This window comes from Ascidiella aspersa, chromosome 7 (genome assembly GCF_963924565.1).
Source record: "Ascidiella aspersa chromosome 7, kaAscAspe10.2, whole genome shotgun sequence".
In the NCBI taxonomy this organism is placed as follows: Eukaryota; Metazoa; Chordata; class Ascidiacea; order Phlebobranchia; family Ascidiidae; genus Ascidiella; species Ascidiella aspersa.
The window spans coordinates 17,886,877-17,903,614 of record NC_139453.1 but is presented as its reverse complement, the minus strand read 5'-3'; the positions used below and the strand labels follow the sequence as shown (position 1 = coordinate 17,903,614).

Genomic DNA, 16,738 nt, shown 5'->3' with positions numbered 1-16,738 from the left:
TGTTGCAGAGTTTTCTGTAATTTTCAGTCTGTCTAATGCCTTTGTTACTTCAGGACCAGGGCTGGGGAGCCACCGTAAAATAGTATTAGCTCCGGCTCCAGCTCCGGAGCCATCAGGCAATTATTAAATGGCTCCGGCTCCAGCTCCGGAGTCGTAAAACTCAATCCTTTGGCTCCGGCTCCAGCTCCGGAGCCATCAAACACACACCCAACGACTCCGGCTCCAGCTCCGGTGCCACCAGTCACTTATTCAATGGCAAGTTTTAAAAATTGCTTTTGGCTAACTAACGTTGGAGATGGAACAAAATATAATTTCTTAGCTTTAGCACCACAAATTAAAAAATGGCTCCAGCTCCACAAAAATAATATAAATGGCTCCGGCTCCGGCTCCAGCTCCACAAAAATAATAACAATTGCTCCGGCTCTGGCTCCAGAGAAAATGCTTAGCTCCGGGCTCCAGCTCCGGCTCCGGCTCCCCAGCCCTGTTCAGGACTGTCAAGTATATTCCTTGGTGCTTGTTATGTCACATGTTCACTCAGAGGTGATTTATGTTGCATTCCAGAGGTCCCAGCACCACTCAACAAACTTTTAGCACTTTCTGTTGAATATGAAAGCGCTTTATCGAAATTGCTGTCTTCTTCTTTAGTCAATATTTACGAACTCGCTCTTGCTGCACACGAATTGCACAATGTGGTACTTGAGCACAGATAACTTTTTCGTTTCCACTTATGGTTCGGAGTCTGTGCAATTGTTGGTCTCGATAAAAGGCAATGTCTTCTTCTTTTTTCTCAGCTGACAAAAAACGATCAGATTGTATCAAAGCAATTGCATTTGATGCACCAATCCCACAATTTATCCAAGATGATCTCAAATTTACTTCGTATTTCATCTGGGTCCTTTACTTTTTTTTGTCTAGCTTTCAGTGAAGGCCAAGCATCCCAAGATTTTTTTAGCTCTATAGTTGCATTGGTCTTTGTTATTGTTTTGATGCCTACCATTTTTAAAAACACAATCACTTGATCTACAGCTTGCAATATGTGTTCTTTGTTTGACGTTGAAGGAAAAGCTATTTTTAAATACAGAATGTACTGCATAACTTGTCAAAGATTTGGCAACCTACTTCCACTAATACATGGTTTGGAACAACAAACTAGAAAACAGCTAGTACAAGATCGAAGCTCAGGTTTTTTTAAGGAAAACTCATTGTTTTTTCTAGCAAAAAGCACATAATTACATGATACTAAATATCTTAGACCAAACTTTGAATGTATAAAATGTTGAAATTGTTAACTGTTCTAGAAACAAAGAACAGTCACGGCTGTAAAACGATCTGAATTAAAGCATTTTAAGATAACTCCACATTACATACCAGAATTCTATACTGACAATTATTTATTTGTTATAACATCGCACAGTCGCTGCAACAGCCAGCAGCAGTTTTACCATCTAAAAACATTTGTTGCTGTTCGTCAGAAGTGTGACCAAATAATTCATTACATTTGGAATCAGTTATAATCGATATGGTCGACAACTGTTACAGTAAGATTTGGTAGTAGAAATACCTTGAACTAAGAGGTGAAGGCATTACAAACGCCGTATGACAAACCTCAAGAAAACCCTTTTCCATCCTAACAGATTTTACTGGCTACGGAAAAAACTTTGTCTTAATTCATCTCTAGTTAACAATCGTAGAAAGCGCAATAATGTTGAGAATCTCTCGGATGTTGTGAAAAAAACTTTGGGGAGCTTAACCTCTTATTTACTTACCCTTCTCTGCCATGTCTCCAAATTTGAAAATTCTATAATGTACACTTTTTCTATAAAGCTCTTTTATATAAAGACAATAATACAATGCGATGCACATCAAGAAGGGGAAAGGAAAAGGCAATCTGTCCACTTCAGCGCAATAATAAAGTGTATGGCGAGAAACATAGAGGAACCGCGCTACACAGTGCCATTTTAGAAAACTAACTATTTCTGAAAAAAATTTTGGCAAAACAAGCCTCCAAAATTTCTGCTTTCGAAAAACATACAGTATTTTTATAAAGTTCTGGGGGGCTAAGCACCCCAAGTTTCTGCTAGGGGTGCGCATAGAGCTGCAAACTTGGTTTTCATAGATAGTCTATTTTTTGTTTTCAGTTGAAAATTAAATTTTTTAATCTATTTTTCAAATGGAATTCCTGGTTTTGTGTTTTTGGTACCATGTTAATTCTGTATGATAGGAATGCATGCTGCATCAAGCCATCATTTCCCAATGTCAAATAATAATGCGCAACTTCCAAACTACGCAAAATTTGAGACTTCGGTGAATGCTGTGCCTCATATATCTGCCAATGAGTTGAGGTTTGTATATAAAGTTTTATTGTTCAAATTGTAACAATGTTTGCTAAAAAATGTTTTTGTAGGATTGTTTTACAGTAAAAATATATCTGTTAAAACAGTCTTGCAAGTCCTGTTAACCAATTGTAAGTTAATTTTTATTATAAAAATATGTGCCAACTGTTTTACGATAAATTTCTTTTTTCTAATTGTAGCGTATTTTACAACATAAAAGGCTTTTGAAGCATTTGACAAACTGTCAGTTACTACGACTTTGAACTCTGGCAAAGCATCTTAACTATAAACCATTGCAATGCATTTATTATACGTCTTCATAATAGAGATGTCATGAATAAGGATTTTTTATATCAGACAGCAGGCATTATTTCCATGCTTGATATACTGGTCCGACCACTAGTCTTGACAACTGCAATAAAAAAATACACTTTAAAACTCTGAGCATTGTTAAGACGGCTACCAACAACAAGTGTATATGGCTACCAACAACGAGTGTATGCCATTTATTTATCACGAATCAGTAAAACAGTTTATTATATTCCTTAACCTGTGTAAATAACTTCAATGAAAATGATTAATATTTTATGTATCCCAGGTAGGGACATCAAGCCCAGTTATAAATGTAGCGCCAAAAATACAATGCTTAAATGTAGCGCCAAAATACAATGCATGAGAAGCCTCAATTAGCAAACATAGAGTTGCCCAAAGGAGGTTGGGTGTGGTCCTCTGGAGACATTTTTTTTTTTTTTTTTTTTCTTACTTAAATCCTGATATGTTAATAGAACTGTGTGGCATATCCCTTTTAATAACCACTTATACATGACATATGTATGTTGTTGGATGTCATGAGACTTCTCGAATTCTATTTAAGTTACTACATGCAAAAAATACAGCAGCAATAATCGCAGCCTAAATTCTGACAAAACTTCAACATTTTCATTGGCACAAAGTTACATTAAAAATATTCCAAGCTATTTTAATTTCTATTTGCCCAAAACATGCACCAGTTAATAATTGTAGATCACTGCAAATTTATATTTTATGGTGATTTAGGCCCATTTCAACTAAAGGTTGTTCTATGTGCATCTTTTTAGAGAAAAACAGCAATTTTCACAAATGCCTCAGGTGATTCTATCAGGAAACAGTTTTGCACAGTCTTTCCCGACGCAAGCTGTTAACCCTATTTCACAATATGGCATTTTACCACAGCATCAGGTATAAATTATACTTTACTCTTTTTAATTAACACCTTTATGCATCGGTTTATACAAGTACCTCAATAGCGATAAATTGTTTTGCAGTATTAAAGTAATTTATTTTATTATATTTTGTTTCGTTTACCAGTTAAATAAAATGTATGTTGTTTCTAACTTTTTTTGATTTGGTACCATTATTTTAAACAGTGTTAACTATTGGTTATTTGATCAATTGTTCTTCCAGCAAAATTTTATTAAAGTGCCAACGTTTCGACCACCAATTTGGGCAATCTTCTTCAGGGCAATATACTTGCAACTTAAGGCTAAAACATATAAATATATATGTAATGTACCAGACAAACAATAAAAGAAAGAAAAACAACAATTAACCACGTTCTAAACCACGAGGCGCGAAAAAAAATGATAAACACCCGGGAACAATGCAAGGTTACAGCTTTCTAAAGCCCACTACTACACAGAAAATGATATGCCTATGCGAGAAAAGTCTCTCTTGCTTAATGTTAATTGTGTTGTCATGCTCATTATCGCCCATGATCCCAGAAACACCCGGCAATGGTAGCCTGTCTTGCGAGTCACAATACTTGAACAAAGTCGATGTTATAACTTTGGCTGGTCGCATGCCCGGTCAACACTGATTTTAAGGCATCACATTGACGGACATCCCGCTTGTGTTCTTTTCTTCTGGTGTTAAATCATGATACATGCATGCGCCTTAATCAACCAGGCTGGACGCTTAACAAGCGATCCTGCAGACCTAAAGAAATGACGCAAGTACGCACAGCCTTACGCCCAAATGGGTAGCCAAAATGAATGCTTAAAGAATCCCGGCATAAGCCTTCTACTTGACGGACGGATGGTCTTGTGGTAATACCCTACATCCTACATTTATCGGAGGTTATCCAGCGTATGTTACAGGATTTTGGAATGTCAGTAGCCATAACATACCAAACTCTGGGTAGGCTGCTTTCGCGACCCAAGGACCCAGTTAATATATTCAACACAAAGGGTGTAGTCTATCGCATACCTTGTGCGTGTTGAGCTGTATATATCAGCAAAACAGGGCGGTTATTTAACACCAAAATAAAAACACTAGCGGGATGTCCGTCAACGTGATGCCTCGAAATAAGAGTTGGCCGGTCATACGACCAGCCAAAGTCATAAAATGGACTTTTGAAAATTATTTCGCCTTGTCAGGTTATCGGGTGTTTATCTCGTTTTTTTAGCGCCTAGTGGTTTAGAACATGGTTCATTGTTCTTTTTCTTTATTTTATTGTTTGTCTGGTACATATATATATGTTTTCGCCTTTAGTTTCAATTATATTGCCCTGAAGAAGATTGCCCGAGCACTTTAATAAAATTTTATCCGCAAGAACAATTGTACAATTAAAATAATAATGCCTAGCGGCAACAGCATGTTTATTGGTTATATGATGCTTAGATGGGTACAAATTTCTTGACTACAAGCATGCAGCAGCAAACAATGAGTTCTTACCAAACACCAAGGCAAACCACCCAAACCACATCATTTAATCCGAACAATCCTTTCGGCCCAATGGTAAGAATGATTGGAGTAATATGCTGTGTAATTATGTTTTAATGAAAAAAAAACACATTTTTAACCATTGGGAGAAATAAAGTTTCTAGGCCGCATGCCGCAATTGGACATCGTTGATTTAAACTAATGTTTGTTACACTATACTTACCTTCTTAAAATTTTTACTGCATTGGCAATCCACATGGCTTCCAAACAAAGATCATTAAATGAAACCAAAGAGAGTTATTTTGAATCACTGGGTTGTAATTTTATATAAGATTTTCCATGTTGGCATAAACCATTCTGAATAATATACTGAAAACCCAACCAACGCCATATAAAAAAACGCCATATTCTTATGAAGGAAGTAATATTGCAATTTACAACTTAAATTGAAAAGCAAACTTTGAAAAACCTTTGTTAACTCAACGAAAGTTGTAATCAAGGTCTTGACATTTGTGGATTAATTTTATTGGACATTTGTGGAATAATTATAAAAAATTATTTTCGGATCATATCTTGTTATTGCGGGTAGTATTTTGGTCGAAAATTTGTTTTCGGGACATATCTTGCCGTAAAATGTTTCAGACCGATTTTTTTCCGAAGCTTTGTAGAAAAAGTATACATTGTAGAATTCTCAAATTTTCGGACAAGACCTAGAGTGGTATGTAGGTATATATAAGAGGTTTGTGAGTCTGCACCCCTAGGGGCCTTCCATTGGGGCACAAAAATCCTAAAATATTGTGACGTCATGGTTTTAGCTTTTCTTAGCTATCGACTCCTAGCTAGTTTTATAGGCTGAAAATTTATTTTCGAGACGCATCTTGTTTTTGCCTTTAAATGTTTAGACCGATTTTTATCCAAAGCTTTATAGAAAAGTGTACATCGTGGAATTCTTAAATTTTCAGACATGACATAGAATGCTATGTAGATGTGCATAAGAGGGACGCATAATCTACATAAGGCCTATTTATCAAATATATAGTTTTCGAACATTCTCCAAATACCTCGTCGAATTTGAATTTATTGTCGCGGTAATACATGGAGAGGCAAGGCCATGTACAAAAGTTTAACCCATCGTAGAATGTGGGAAAGCATAGCGAGAAGCTACATTTATATGGCGTTCGTGAACTGTATCGCCAGATTGGACCATAAGAAAAAAAACTCAAAAGTTTTCACGAAGCTAAAGTTTTTAGGTGGCAAGTGCCTATGTGTCACTGTCTTTGCTTAGTATGCTTCAGACAGCTTTATAGAAAAGGTGTTCATCGTAGAACTTTTAAAATTTCAGACATGACTAGAGTGGTATGTAAGTGCATATAATATGTTTATGAGGCCGCACCCCTAGGGGCCTTTGATTGGGGGACAAAAAACAATAATGTGACGTCATCGTTTTAGTTCGCTGTAGCTATCTTCTCCCATCTAGCTTCAATACAGAATTCGTCCATATTCGTTTGCTTTGTTAAAATCACGAATGACGAAACCACTTGGCACCATCTGTGTGTTTTATTGTCACTGGGGAAATAAGCCCACGTGCGACTTGCGTTTTAGGAGGCTTCTCTAGTGTACACCTCTCTGTTAGCACCTGTTGTGCATGTTGCCCCAACCAATATATTAACACCTCAACGTTTTTAGCGATAAAAAAAGTTATAAGGCTTGACTTTGCGTTCTCAACTGTTGAATACACCCTTGCTAACCGGCCAACCTGAACGAATAACGAAAGGCGAAAGAGAAAAAGTATCCTGCGTGTTCGGTCGACCAAACAAAAGACGAAAAATGTTGTTTTGCGTTTGATTTTGGTCTTGGATTAGCTTAGGACTCGTGACATAATTACATTAGAAACATTGCCGCTTCGGACGGTGAGGTAAAACCTGACAAAAAAACGATTTTATCATTACAAAAAGGCGGGTTCCGGACACCCACCCCCCTGGATACGGCACTGGCGGTAATACATGAAGAGGCAAGGTCATATAATAAAGTTGCACCCATCGTAGAAAGCAGGGAAGCATTTCTAGAAGCTTCATTTATATTACGTTCGTGAATTATGTCGCAAAATTGGACCATAAGTCAAAAAAAAGCCTGAAAATTTTCAAAAAAAGGTAAAATTGTAGGCGTCAAGGGCCAATGTGTCACTGTCTCTGGAAATGGGATTTTTGTTTTGTAACGGCAAAAATAAAAATAAATAAGTAAATAAAATATTTTGATATTTTTTTTGAAAAAAGATTCTAAAATTATTTTTGCATAGTTACCAAACTAACGTAAAAGAAAATGAAACCCTGGTAACTACACCTTTCACACCTAAGACATAAGTTAAGGCTGGAAAGTTTCAGCCCATATCTGTTTTTGCTTGCAGAAACAAGTTAAGGAAACAAAGAAAACCTGCACATTTATACTAAACCACAAACCAAAGTAAATTTAATAATATTTGAAAGCAACCCTGATAAGCAACGTTATTTCTAACGGCCCACTAATCCCCCTCCCCCCCTTAAAAAAAATTAAAAAATAAAATAAAAACCATAAACCTTCAAATACCCCTAGTTGTTCCGGATATAAGATTTTTAGGTTTGTAAACGTTTGCGAAAAACAAAGGCAGTGTATTGTTAGGTTGTTCCACTTTTGTCTTGCTTATTAGTAGATAAAAAACTAACTATTTATATTAACTTAATAACTGTACCATTGATGTTATTGTTTTCCACAGATTTGATCTCAATGAAGCCAAAATCACAACACCATACTTTAATACAAGATCTAAGTATTTTTCATTAAAGCTTAAGTTCCCTATAGGAAAAAAAATCATAATCTTGTTGTAAATGTTTGACCATCTATAGATTTACAAACCTTTTTATAATATTTTTTGTCACAATAAATAGAATATATTGAATTGTAAGAATATGATTATTTGAAACAAAAGAACGCTGTCCAGTCATTATGTGCAACTTCCACAGTTGTACTATTGTAAGTGCACAAAATCCATAACAATAATTTAATGTCATTGCTAAAGAGGGTTGCTGGATTTGTCCCACAAAATGCAATGATTTCCAAACCTAATAAAACTAGATAAACACTATATAACCCAGAACTTTATGAAATGCCTATTATTAACTCAATACTTTTCAAATCATAGAATCATAAACAACATTATACCTTTCATTTAATTGGAAATGCCTAAATGCTGTTAATAAATTTCCCTAAGTTTTCGAGTTTTACCTGTAAATATGGTAGGTCGTTTTCCAAATAAATCTGTAAGACCTGCAAGGTTTCCTCTGTGGTATGCATACCCTGGCGAGGTGAAACTCGTTTAGCTTAATAGGCAATAAAAAATAGCTGTAAGAAAAGTTACGCATTTTATTAACTGTGTTATTAATATAACAAGTAACTAAAATGTCATATTGTTCTACAACTTGTACAATAATAGATTGAAAAACAAGGTATAACTTTAAGATGAAGAGTGATTTGTTTTGGAAAACTTGTGTTCCTGTTGATTTTGTGTACCATAAAGATAGTTATATTATAGCTAGTTTGTCTAACGATATGGTGACAGCCTGGAGAACTGATATTTGGATTTTTCTTATTTGTGTCTAAAGTAATTTTCGTTAATTGAATATATTCTTGGCGTTTTATTTAGATAAAAAAATATCTTCCTTTGCACTTATTTTTCTATTTCAATTGGCCATTCATTCAATTTTAATGTCTAAACAAAGACCAGTAGCCCTCTTTGAAAAGAGTTACAATTGAGACACACAAAATCCTTAAATATGTCATTCAATTAACCATTTGAGCCTTTCTGCAGCTGTCACATATATTGTTATTTTAGTAAACCTGGTTTGGATTCTTTTTAATTCGTTATGTCAATTGACCATTACAAACGTATGGTTATTTTAAGGGCATGTTGTGTATATTCTTACCCCACGTTTCTGAAAAATAAATATTTAAAAAAACGAATAGTACAAGCATGCATTTGATCTGTTTAGTTTTTATGTGATATTAAATATAGCCTACATTAAGTCCGTATCATATTGGATGTTTGTCTCATAATTTAAATTAATTTATATTTTTGTGTTAGAAAATTTTTTTTTGCTCCTTTTAGGCTGATAATAACGCCTTAGCAATCAGTGTTCAAAAAAACAATGCAAACTTTTCTGAAGGAAGTTTTTGTTTAGCTTGAAGTATATAGACATTAAAAAAGCTATTAGTTTTTGTTTAGCTTGAAGTATATAGACATTAAAACAGCTATTAGTTTTTGTGTGCATAAAAACATTGAATTAAAAAATGATTGAAATAAATAAATGTTAATATTTAACAATAATATTTGTCATTAAAAAGAAACAAGTGCTTTACAGATTCAGATTGGACAAGACATTTCATTTTCAACAAAACTGAATTTGCGGTGAAATAAATGGTGGAGAAGGGTTTAAAGACACTGCATAACAAAACAGTGTTGTAATGACTTTAGTGAATGACTTGACTTGACTTCAGTCCTTTGAACAAATGACTTGGATTAAATTAAAGCGCTTTCATTAATCATTTTTTGTAAAATTGGATTATTTACCTTAATTTTTGGACATAAAACAATTTGCTTGCTATATCAGGGTGGTCCAAGGTTGACAGCATCGCGGGCCACAATATTTCTTGCATATTCTTCGCGGGCCACATAAAGTGCTACATGCGTGCCAGGGGCGGATGAACGATTTTCGTTTGGTCGGGCATGGAATGTTTAAAGAAGACGCCACAAAGCATCATGAAAAAGTTACGTCGAAAGACATACAAGTTTCATAAACTTGCTGCTCTCGTCTAACTTGGTGCGCGCGAAGCGCGAAAAAATTGCGTATTTAACAAAACTTATAATTTAGAAGACTGAATTTTATAAGCGTAGAATGTTTTTTTAACTAGATCAAACATGAAAACGGTCAGGGCGTTAGCATTTAGTCGCAGTAAAAACCTGTAAAACAATTAATTTCAGAAGCGCTATATAGTATATCGTTCATTTACTTCAAAGTTGCAAAAATAGTAATTTATATAGAGTCGTACTTTTTATGTTTTGTTGATTAAAAAAAGACGAAAAAACAAAACGGAAATATAACTTAGAAGTTCGCAAATCAGCCATTTAAAAAAGTTCCATATAGGACGTACTGCGACTTTTAAAGCGGTCTACCACCTACCAAAAATTAGGCGTTCTTAACACCCCCTGAATCCGAACTTAATGAGCGATAGTTAACTGGTTTATTTAATGGTGCAACCGGAAACATGTAATCATAACCAAACAATTCGAACATGCTTGCTGTTCGTTGGTCACTTATATTTCTTTGATTAAACCCTTAAAGCAGGGGTGGGCAACGCGGGCCGCATGCGACCCTTTTCCATTTTTTGTGCGGCCCTTCACCTTGGGACTTTTGCTCTATCAGTTTCCTGTTTGAAGTGCAATGTAACCCATAGGCTGCACCGCTACACTAATACAGTTAAACTCGAACATCTATTACAAAACAATCTTCATTCAAAAGTTTTACTTTTGTCACGTTGTTATGATAAAGAATTGTTTTGCAACAATTACACTTGTCTGGTACGGTCAAGGTGTAACAGACTTTTGCCACGCATATTAACTGAGATGTTATGTTTAACAGCTGGTTTCGAATTAAGGCTGTTTGTACTGAGCCAATCCGTACGAGAACGGCTTCATTTAAATTGTAGGAAAAGTTATTTCCGAATCCACGTAGACAGCACTGACAAGCTCATTAGTTTTTTCTAGTAAAAGCTGAAAATATGAACATTTTTTAACTGGCCCTTGTGTTAAAAAGGTTGCCCACCCCTGCCTTAAATGTACGCATTCCAATTTTTTAACAGTGCTCGCGGGCCACAAAAAATGATGTCGCGGGCCACATGTTTTTGCAAATAACTTACGACTTAACTTGTTTTTTATTTAAAACGTGAGTGGGATTTAAGTTATTTTAACATGACTTGTTTATTATACTGTAATAAATTGTAATTCAAAAGTTGTTTATTTTTATATTTCTATCGATTCTCGGTAAATTTAAGGAGCTGATTCCAAAAATGGCATTTTTTGGTTATCTTATTACTGTCCTTAAGAAGCTTTTAAGCTGTTCCTATATCGTGGAGTGCATTAGAAAGAGAAAAATGGGACAACGGCTTTAAGTTGAGGAAATAATAATACAAACTTTCTATATAAAAGGATTTGTAGGGCAGATTGGTAAGCTACACAAACTAATTTCACCTTTTGTTTTTAACCTTTCAAATTTTTTTTTAATTACACTGGTCAAGAGAAAATTTTAAACGGAGATGTGATACATTTATTCTTTTCGGCGCTGATTCTAAAAATGTCTCATTTTTTCTAGCACATTAGGTTTTTTAAATATTCGCATTTCAATTTTTTCAAATGTTTTGCTGTATTATTAACACAGGCAAATTGCGCACTGCTGTTTTTTTTAACAGATATCTCTAAAAAAACAATATAGGAAAGATCTTTATCAACGATTTTTGTAATTAAGTAGTTAATTTCCAGATGCAAAAAAAGCATCCGAGGTGAGTATACAGGTTGTTTAAACAAGTTCTCATAGCACTACAGCAGTAAACATCAAAATAAATAAGTGTTCGGTAATGCCAGATTTTTATCAGTAATGTTGTTACATATTCTTTTCAAATTTGAGTGAGCAACGACAAGCAAACCATACCACATAATGCACCAATGCGTGTTTCACTTCCTCCTCGTGAAAGTCTTGAATTGATTGAACGGAGTTAATAAGAACAAAACGAAAGTTCAAAACCAATTCAGTTTTCCAGACATATAAGCATGAGAACAGTAAGTGGCTGATATCACAAACGTTAGCGTACGCCTCTTAATAACATTTTCTTGCTCAAGGAATAGAAAAGTGGAGTTCTATGTTTAGCATTTCTCTACAAAAATTTCACTACTAAGCTAAGCAAAACAAGAGGAATCTTGACGGAACAAAATTTAGTAAGATTCCATAGGATTCACATTGTTAAAAGATGGAATTACGTGCTTGGCTGGCATTTAGTGACTGTGTGCTAACTTTTTACAAAATGCAAATTGCACTCTAGGTGAGTTATGTATGTCACTCAAAGTGCATTTTCTGCACACTGTATTGAATTTCTATCAGAAAAGCTTGGTTCGATTAGTGACGAACAAAAACGCAATTTTAAGCAATGAAACCCCGTCACAAGGATTTTTTTTTAGCTTTATAGAAAAAGAGTACATCGTAGAACTTTCAAATTTTCAGACATGACGTAGAGTGGTATGTAGGTGCGCTGTAAAGGTTTATGAGGCTGCATCCCCAGGGGACTTTGATTAGGGGACAAAATCAATAATGTTTTTAATAAAATAGATAGCGAAAAAAACGAACAAGAAAAACAAATCAAAATAGTGAAGCTCTCAAGCAGCTAACGACCATTTACTTTTGTGTTTTGTCATACTTCCTCTTTTTAAAGCCGAATATCGCTCGGAAGTTCGCACAGAAGATAGCAACAGTAAAAAGCGTAACATAGTCGGGACAGTGTCGGCATATTTACATTGATAAATAACATATCGCGCGCATAAAAGGACACAATTCACAAATGTTTTGCCCGGTTCGTTTTTGTGCACTCCAAAGAGTAATTGCTCGCGGGAAAAAACACACGATATTCGTAGTTTAGTTAACCACGCACTCACGTTTTCCCAGTATAGACACGTAACAGGACACAAATAAAACAAGTGGTACAGGGTTTCCGTGGCCTTTTTGCAAAAAGTACATTGGTTAGATTCGGTTTTACCAAACGAATAAAGGGAGTCATTTGTAACAATTGCGCCCAAGTTAAACTTTATCTGAAAGCTTCTCAGTTTGTTTTCGATTGTTGAATTGTAGAGGTTGCGGTAAATTTTCTCCCATGGCAGACGTGCACTCCCGCAATTTAAGGTCCAGTGCCATTTTAATTGAGCTTTTGGAGGAAAGAGAATTGTAGTTTGTATTTTTTCGTAAACCGATTTGGTGGAGTTATACTGCTGGATAAATAATTTTAATGTTGGGGTTCTATACGAATGGGACGTTGTTGCTCTACCCGAATCCCATTCTTCTGGGAGACTTGATATTAATTTTATGAATTGGACAAAATCTGTGTTGTTAGGTGTAAAGTTAAATTTATTTACTAATGTGTCATATTGTAAATACTCGCCGTTTCTATTCAATAAATCCTGGTGAAAAATTATATTGGAATCTATAAGTGATGGCATAAAAAAAACATTTGAGCGGAATTTTACTTTTTTGTTTAGCCAAAGCGGACGGCTGTTTGACTTTGGATCTCTAGTTTCCAAGAGTTGTTTGCACGCCGTTATTGCGCAACGTAACGTTCGCATAGGAAGTATACGCCTTATGATTGCATTGTTTGTTCCTATGTTCCCATTAGGAAGCGCTTCTAATCTGTTACCTTGGATAAAGGGGCCTTCGATTTGTTTCCAATCAGCTTCCGCGTTTTCGTCAAGTAGTTTAAAGATCCATTTCGTATGTAAGGCTAACAAGTAATTATCTATATTGATCATTCCTGCTTTTTAATTTAGAGGCGATTAAGGTTTTGTTTAATAGATCTCCGTTTTGTGTAAAGTTGCTTGTAAAAGTCAACTAGACCGTCCAAAATGTTGTTTTGGTCAGTTATTATTTTATCATCTACAAAAAGTCTGTTAATACCCTTTTTTTCGCAATGCCTTTTTTCCAAATTTAAAAAGTATTTTGTATTTTTTTCGCCCTCCTCTGCCCAGCGCGCCCTACTTCGCGTTATGTCGCTTTTAGTTTGGCGCAGCATTAGTTGGTCGAGTTCCGATTTAAGTTTGGACAATTTTTCGTGCAAGGGGCCTAATTCTGTTTCAGAGTTCTTTAAAATAGCGTCTTGCGTCTCGCCAATCAGTTTTTCCAAATCGATTTGCTTAATATTTAGCCTTCGTTTTAGTTCGGCCGCATATCTAATAGCTTCTCCCCGAACAACTGCTTTCAAGGCGTCCCATCTTACATGTGGGTCGGTTTCGCCTATATGGTTTTCTGCTTTATAATAAGTGATTACCTTTCTTATTTTATCCTTGTAACGCTGGTCATTTAATAGTGATGTTTTAAATTTCTAGTAGCCTCTACCGCGTGGTGCTGGGTTAATGTCAGCTCCTAGAGTTGCCATATTATGGTCGGACATTATACCGGGGACTATGTCTACATTTTTAACGTTTTCGACGAGAGATCCGTCAATTAAAAAGAAATCTAAACGCGATGATGCCGCTGGTAGTTTCTCAAGTCTTGAGAACTTTTTAACGGTTGGAAATTTGTGGCGAAAAATATCTGTTAGTTTGTAATGTGTCATATATTGCAAAAGACTTTCTCTTGCTTTTCGGTTACGATGTTTTTTACTTCCATTTTGATCTAGGACATTGTCCAGAACTAGATTAAAGTCCCCTCCCATGATTATTGGGGCATCGGAAAAGCTGTCAAGTACGGCGAATAAATTGATGAAAAATTCTGGATCGTCCTTATTCGGCGCGTAAACATTAACAATTACTATTGGGGTTGCATTTATTGTAATTTCAACCATTAAGTATCGACCTTCTTGGTCTACCCGTGTGCCTGAGACGGAATAGGATAAGTTTTTGTCGATTAGTATTGCCACCCCTCTACTGCTTGAGGGGCCGTGCGCCCAAAACGCTTCCCCTCCCCATTCCATACCCCATAACTTTTCGTGCTTAGCACTACCATGGGTTTCCTGCAAAAGGGCAACGTGACACTTTTTACGACGTAAAAATTAAAAATCGATTTTCTTTTCATAGCAATGTTTAAACCTCGAACGTTGTGTGAAATAATATTTAAAGACATAAAAATAGTATTTAAACGCGTTCGACACCAATATCAATGTCCCACTCGTACTCCATGCCACAATCACATCTAAACGCTTTATTGGGACCCATAAGACAGGAATGCTTTTTCCCGCAACTACAGTTGACTATCTTATACTTGCAATGGGTATTACTACACGCTTTACACATGGTAACCTTAGGTAGCGAGTTAACAGTAAAACAATTACAAACAACAGAGTACCTTTCACACTGTATGCACTCAAGCACATCTTCCTTCGTCTTGTATTCTGGCTGGAGCTCATCGCAGCACGGCATACGTCTCAATGTCCCTTCGCATGACGGACATTGACATGTTTCTTTACCCTCTTCGACCAGAAATAACTCGTCCGTGCAGCACTTCATTGCTACGGAATACTTGTTGGAACAACTCCAGTAAACGAAACTTTTCGACTGAGCCGAAACCACAGCTTCAGCTTGGCAGCCAGGGCATGTCAGCGAAATTCTGGTCGCACATAGGCTAATAGATTTGCTATTAGGAAGCTCGTCTGGGCTTCGTTGCAGCCTTTTCCTTGACCAGTTGTCGGTGTGCTTGACTTGATGTTGGCGTTGTTTTCAGAGTTGAAGTCCGGGGAGTTCTCATCATCATCGTTTAGAATGCTGCTTACGGCTGTTGTAGAGTGTGGATTGTTATCAGCGTTGTTGACGCCAGCGCTAGATTGGGGGGCAACTGCGTTATCGTTTGTCTCTCCGTGTGCTTTGGCTTGCTTGTGCTCTTCTTGTCTTTTTACTAGCCGAGGAAAATCTTTTTGACGTTTGGGACAGTTTGCTTGTTTGTGACCTTTCTCGTCACAATACTTGCAAGTGAACACTTGCCCATGATATGTTACGTAAAATTCACAGTCCGCCATCCTAATATAACTTGGTAAAGGGTTTTCTTCCACGTCCGTTGAATTCATTGTCAAGATTCTCATTCCGGTTAGCAACCCAATCTTGTCCTTCCTGTGTGTCACCTTTTCAACTGTTCTATATTTTGCCGATATTTCCTCTGCTATGAGTTCACTGGGGAAAGGGATAGGCACCCAGCCAACTGCGATGTTAATCTTGTCATTTTCGTATAGTTTAACAAATTTCACTGATTCTGCTGCGCATAGCTTTGTGTAAAGTTCCAAAACATTTTGTCTATTGGTGCAAGTTATGTCGACGTTTTGGCCTCGCATTTCTGCAATCCCAACTAATTTCTTCAGCGGATAGTCCATACATTTTATAAGATTCAGAATTTCGTCTCTTTTCAATAAATTAACTGTCCTCATACTTAAGCAATTCGGCCTCTTAAAGCTGGCCGCATTTTTATTCACTGCCTGAGCGGAACTTGCTCTGCTGGCCATTTTTCGCTCCGCACTCCACGAGCGCCAGAATTGGAAAATGAAAAAAAAATCAATAATGTGACGTCATCGTTTTAGTTCGCTGTATCTTCTCCCATCTAGCGTTTGAAAAACTTCAATACAGAAGAAGTCCAAATTTGCTTGCTTTGTTAAACTCGCGAAGCGACGAAGCCAATTGGCACCATGCTGCGTGTTTTATTGTCACTTGGGGGAGATAAGCCGCTCGCGCGACTTGCCTTTTGGAAAGAGGCTTCTCTTTGTGTAAAAACTTATTGCTCTTACAACACAACATATTTTGCCGCCGCAAATTTTAATGCGAAATCTGGAGGCAGTGTACACCTCTTTGTTAGCACCTGTTGTGCATGTTGCTCCAACCAACAGATCAATACCATGCCTAAACAAATAAAAAGTATACAAGGGCCGCAGAAAGCAAAATACTT

General features: G+C 36.3%; 2 protein-coding genes across 2 annotated transcripts in view; one reads left to right on the top strand and one right to left on the bottom strand.

Annotated features, from left to right (window-relative positions):
- Positions 1-9,485, top strand: part of LOC146138115 (phosphatidylinositol-binding clathrin assembly protein LAP-like) — a 63,591-nt gene extending 54,106 nt beyond the window's left edge. Inside the window, exons 12-15 of the mRNA XM_083394298.1 lie at positions 2,222-2,342; positions 3,431-3,551; positions 4,992-5,108; positions 7,783-9,485. Of these exons, the coding sequence (XP_083250424.1) occupies positions 2,222-2,342; positions 3,431-3,551; positions 4,992-5,108; positions 7,783-7,788 (365 nt within the window). The 3' untranslated portion in view covers positions 7,789-9,485. The remainder of the gene's footprint in view (positions 1-2,221; positions 2,343-3,430; positions 3,552-4,991; positions 5,109-7,782) is intronic.
- A 5,922-nt stretch (positions 9,486-15,407) lies between these two features.
- On the bottom strand, positions 15,408-16,301 carry LOC146138114 (uncharacterized). The gene has a single exon (XM_083394521.1). The coding sequence runs from the start codon at positions 16,299-16,301 to the stop codon at positions 15,408-15,410; it is 894 nt and encodes a 297-aa protein (XP_083250647.1).
- Positions 16,302-16,738: the final 437 nt, after the last annotated feature.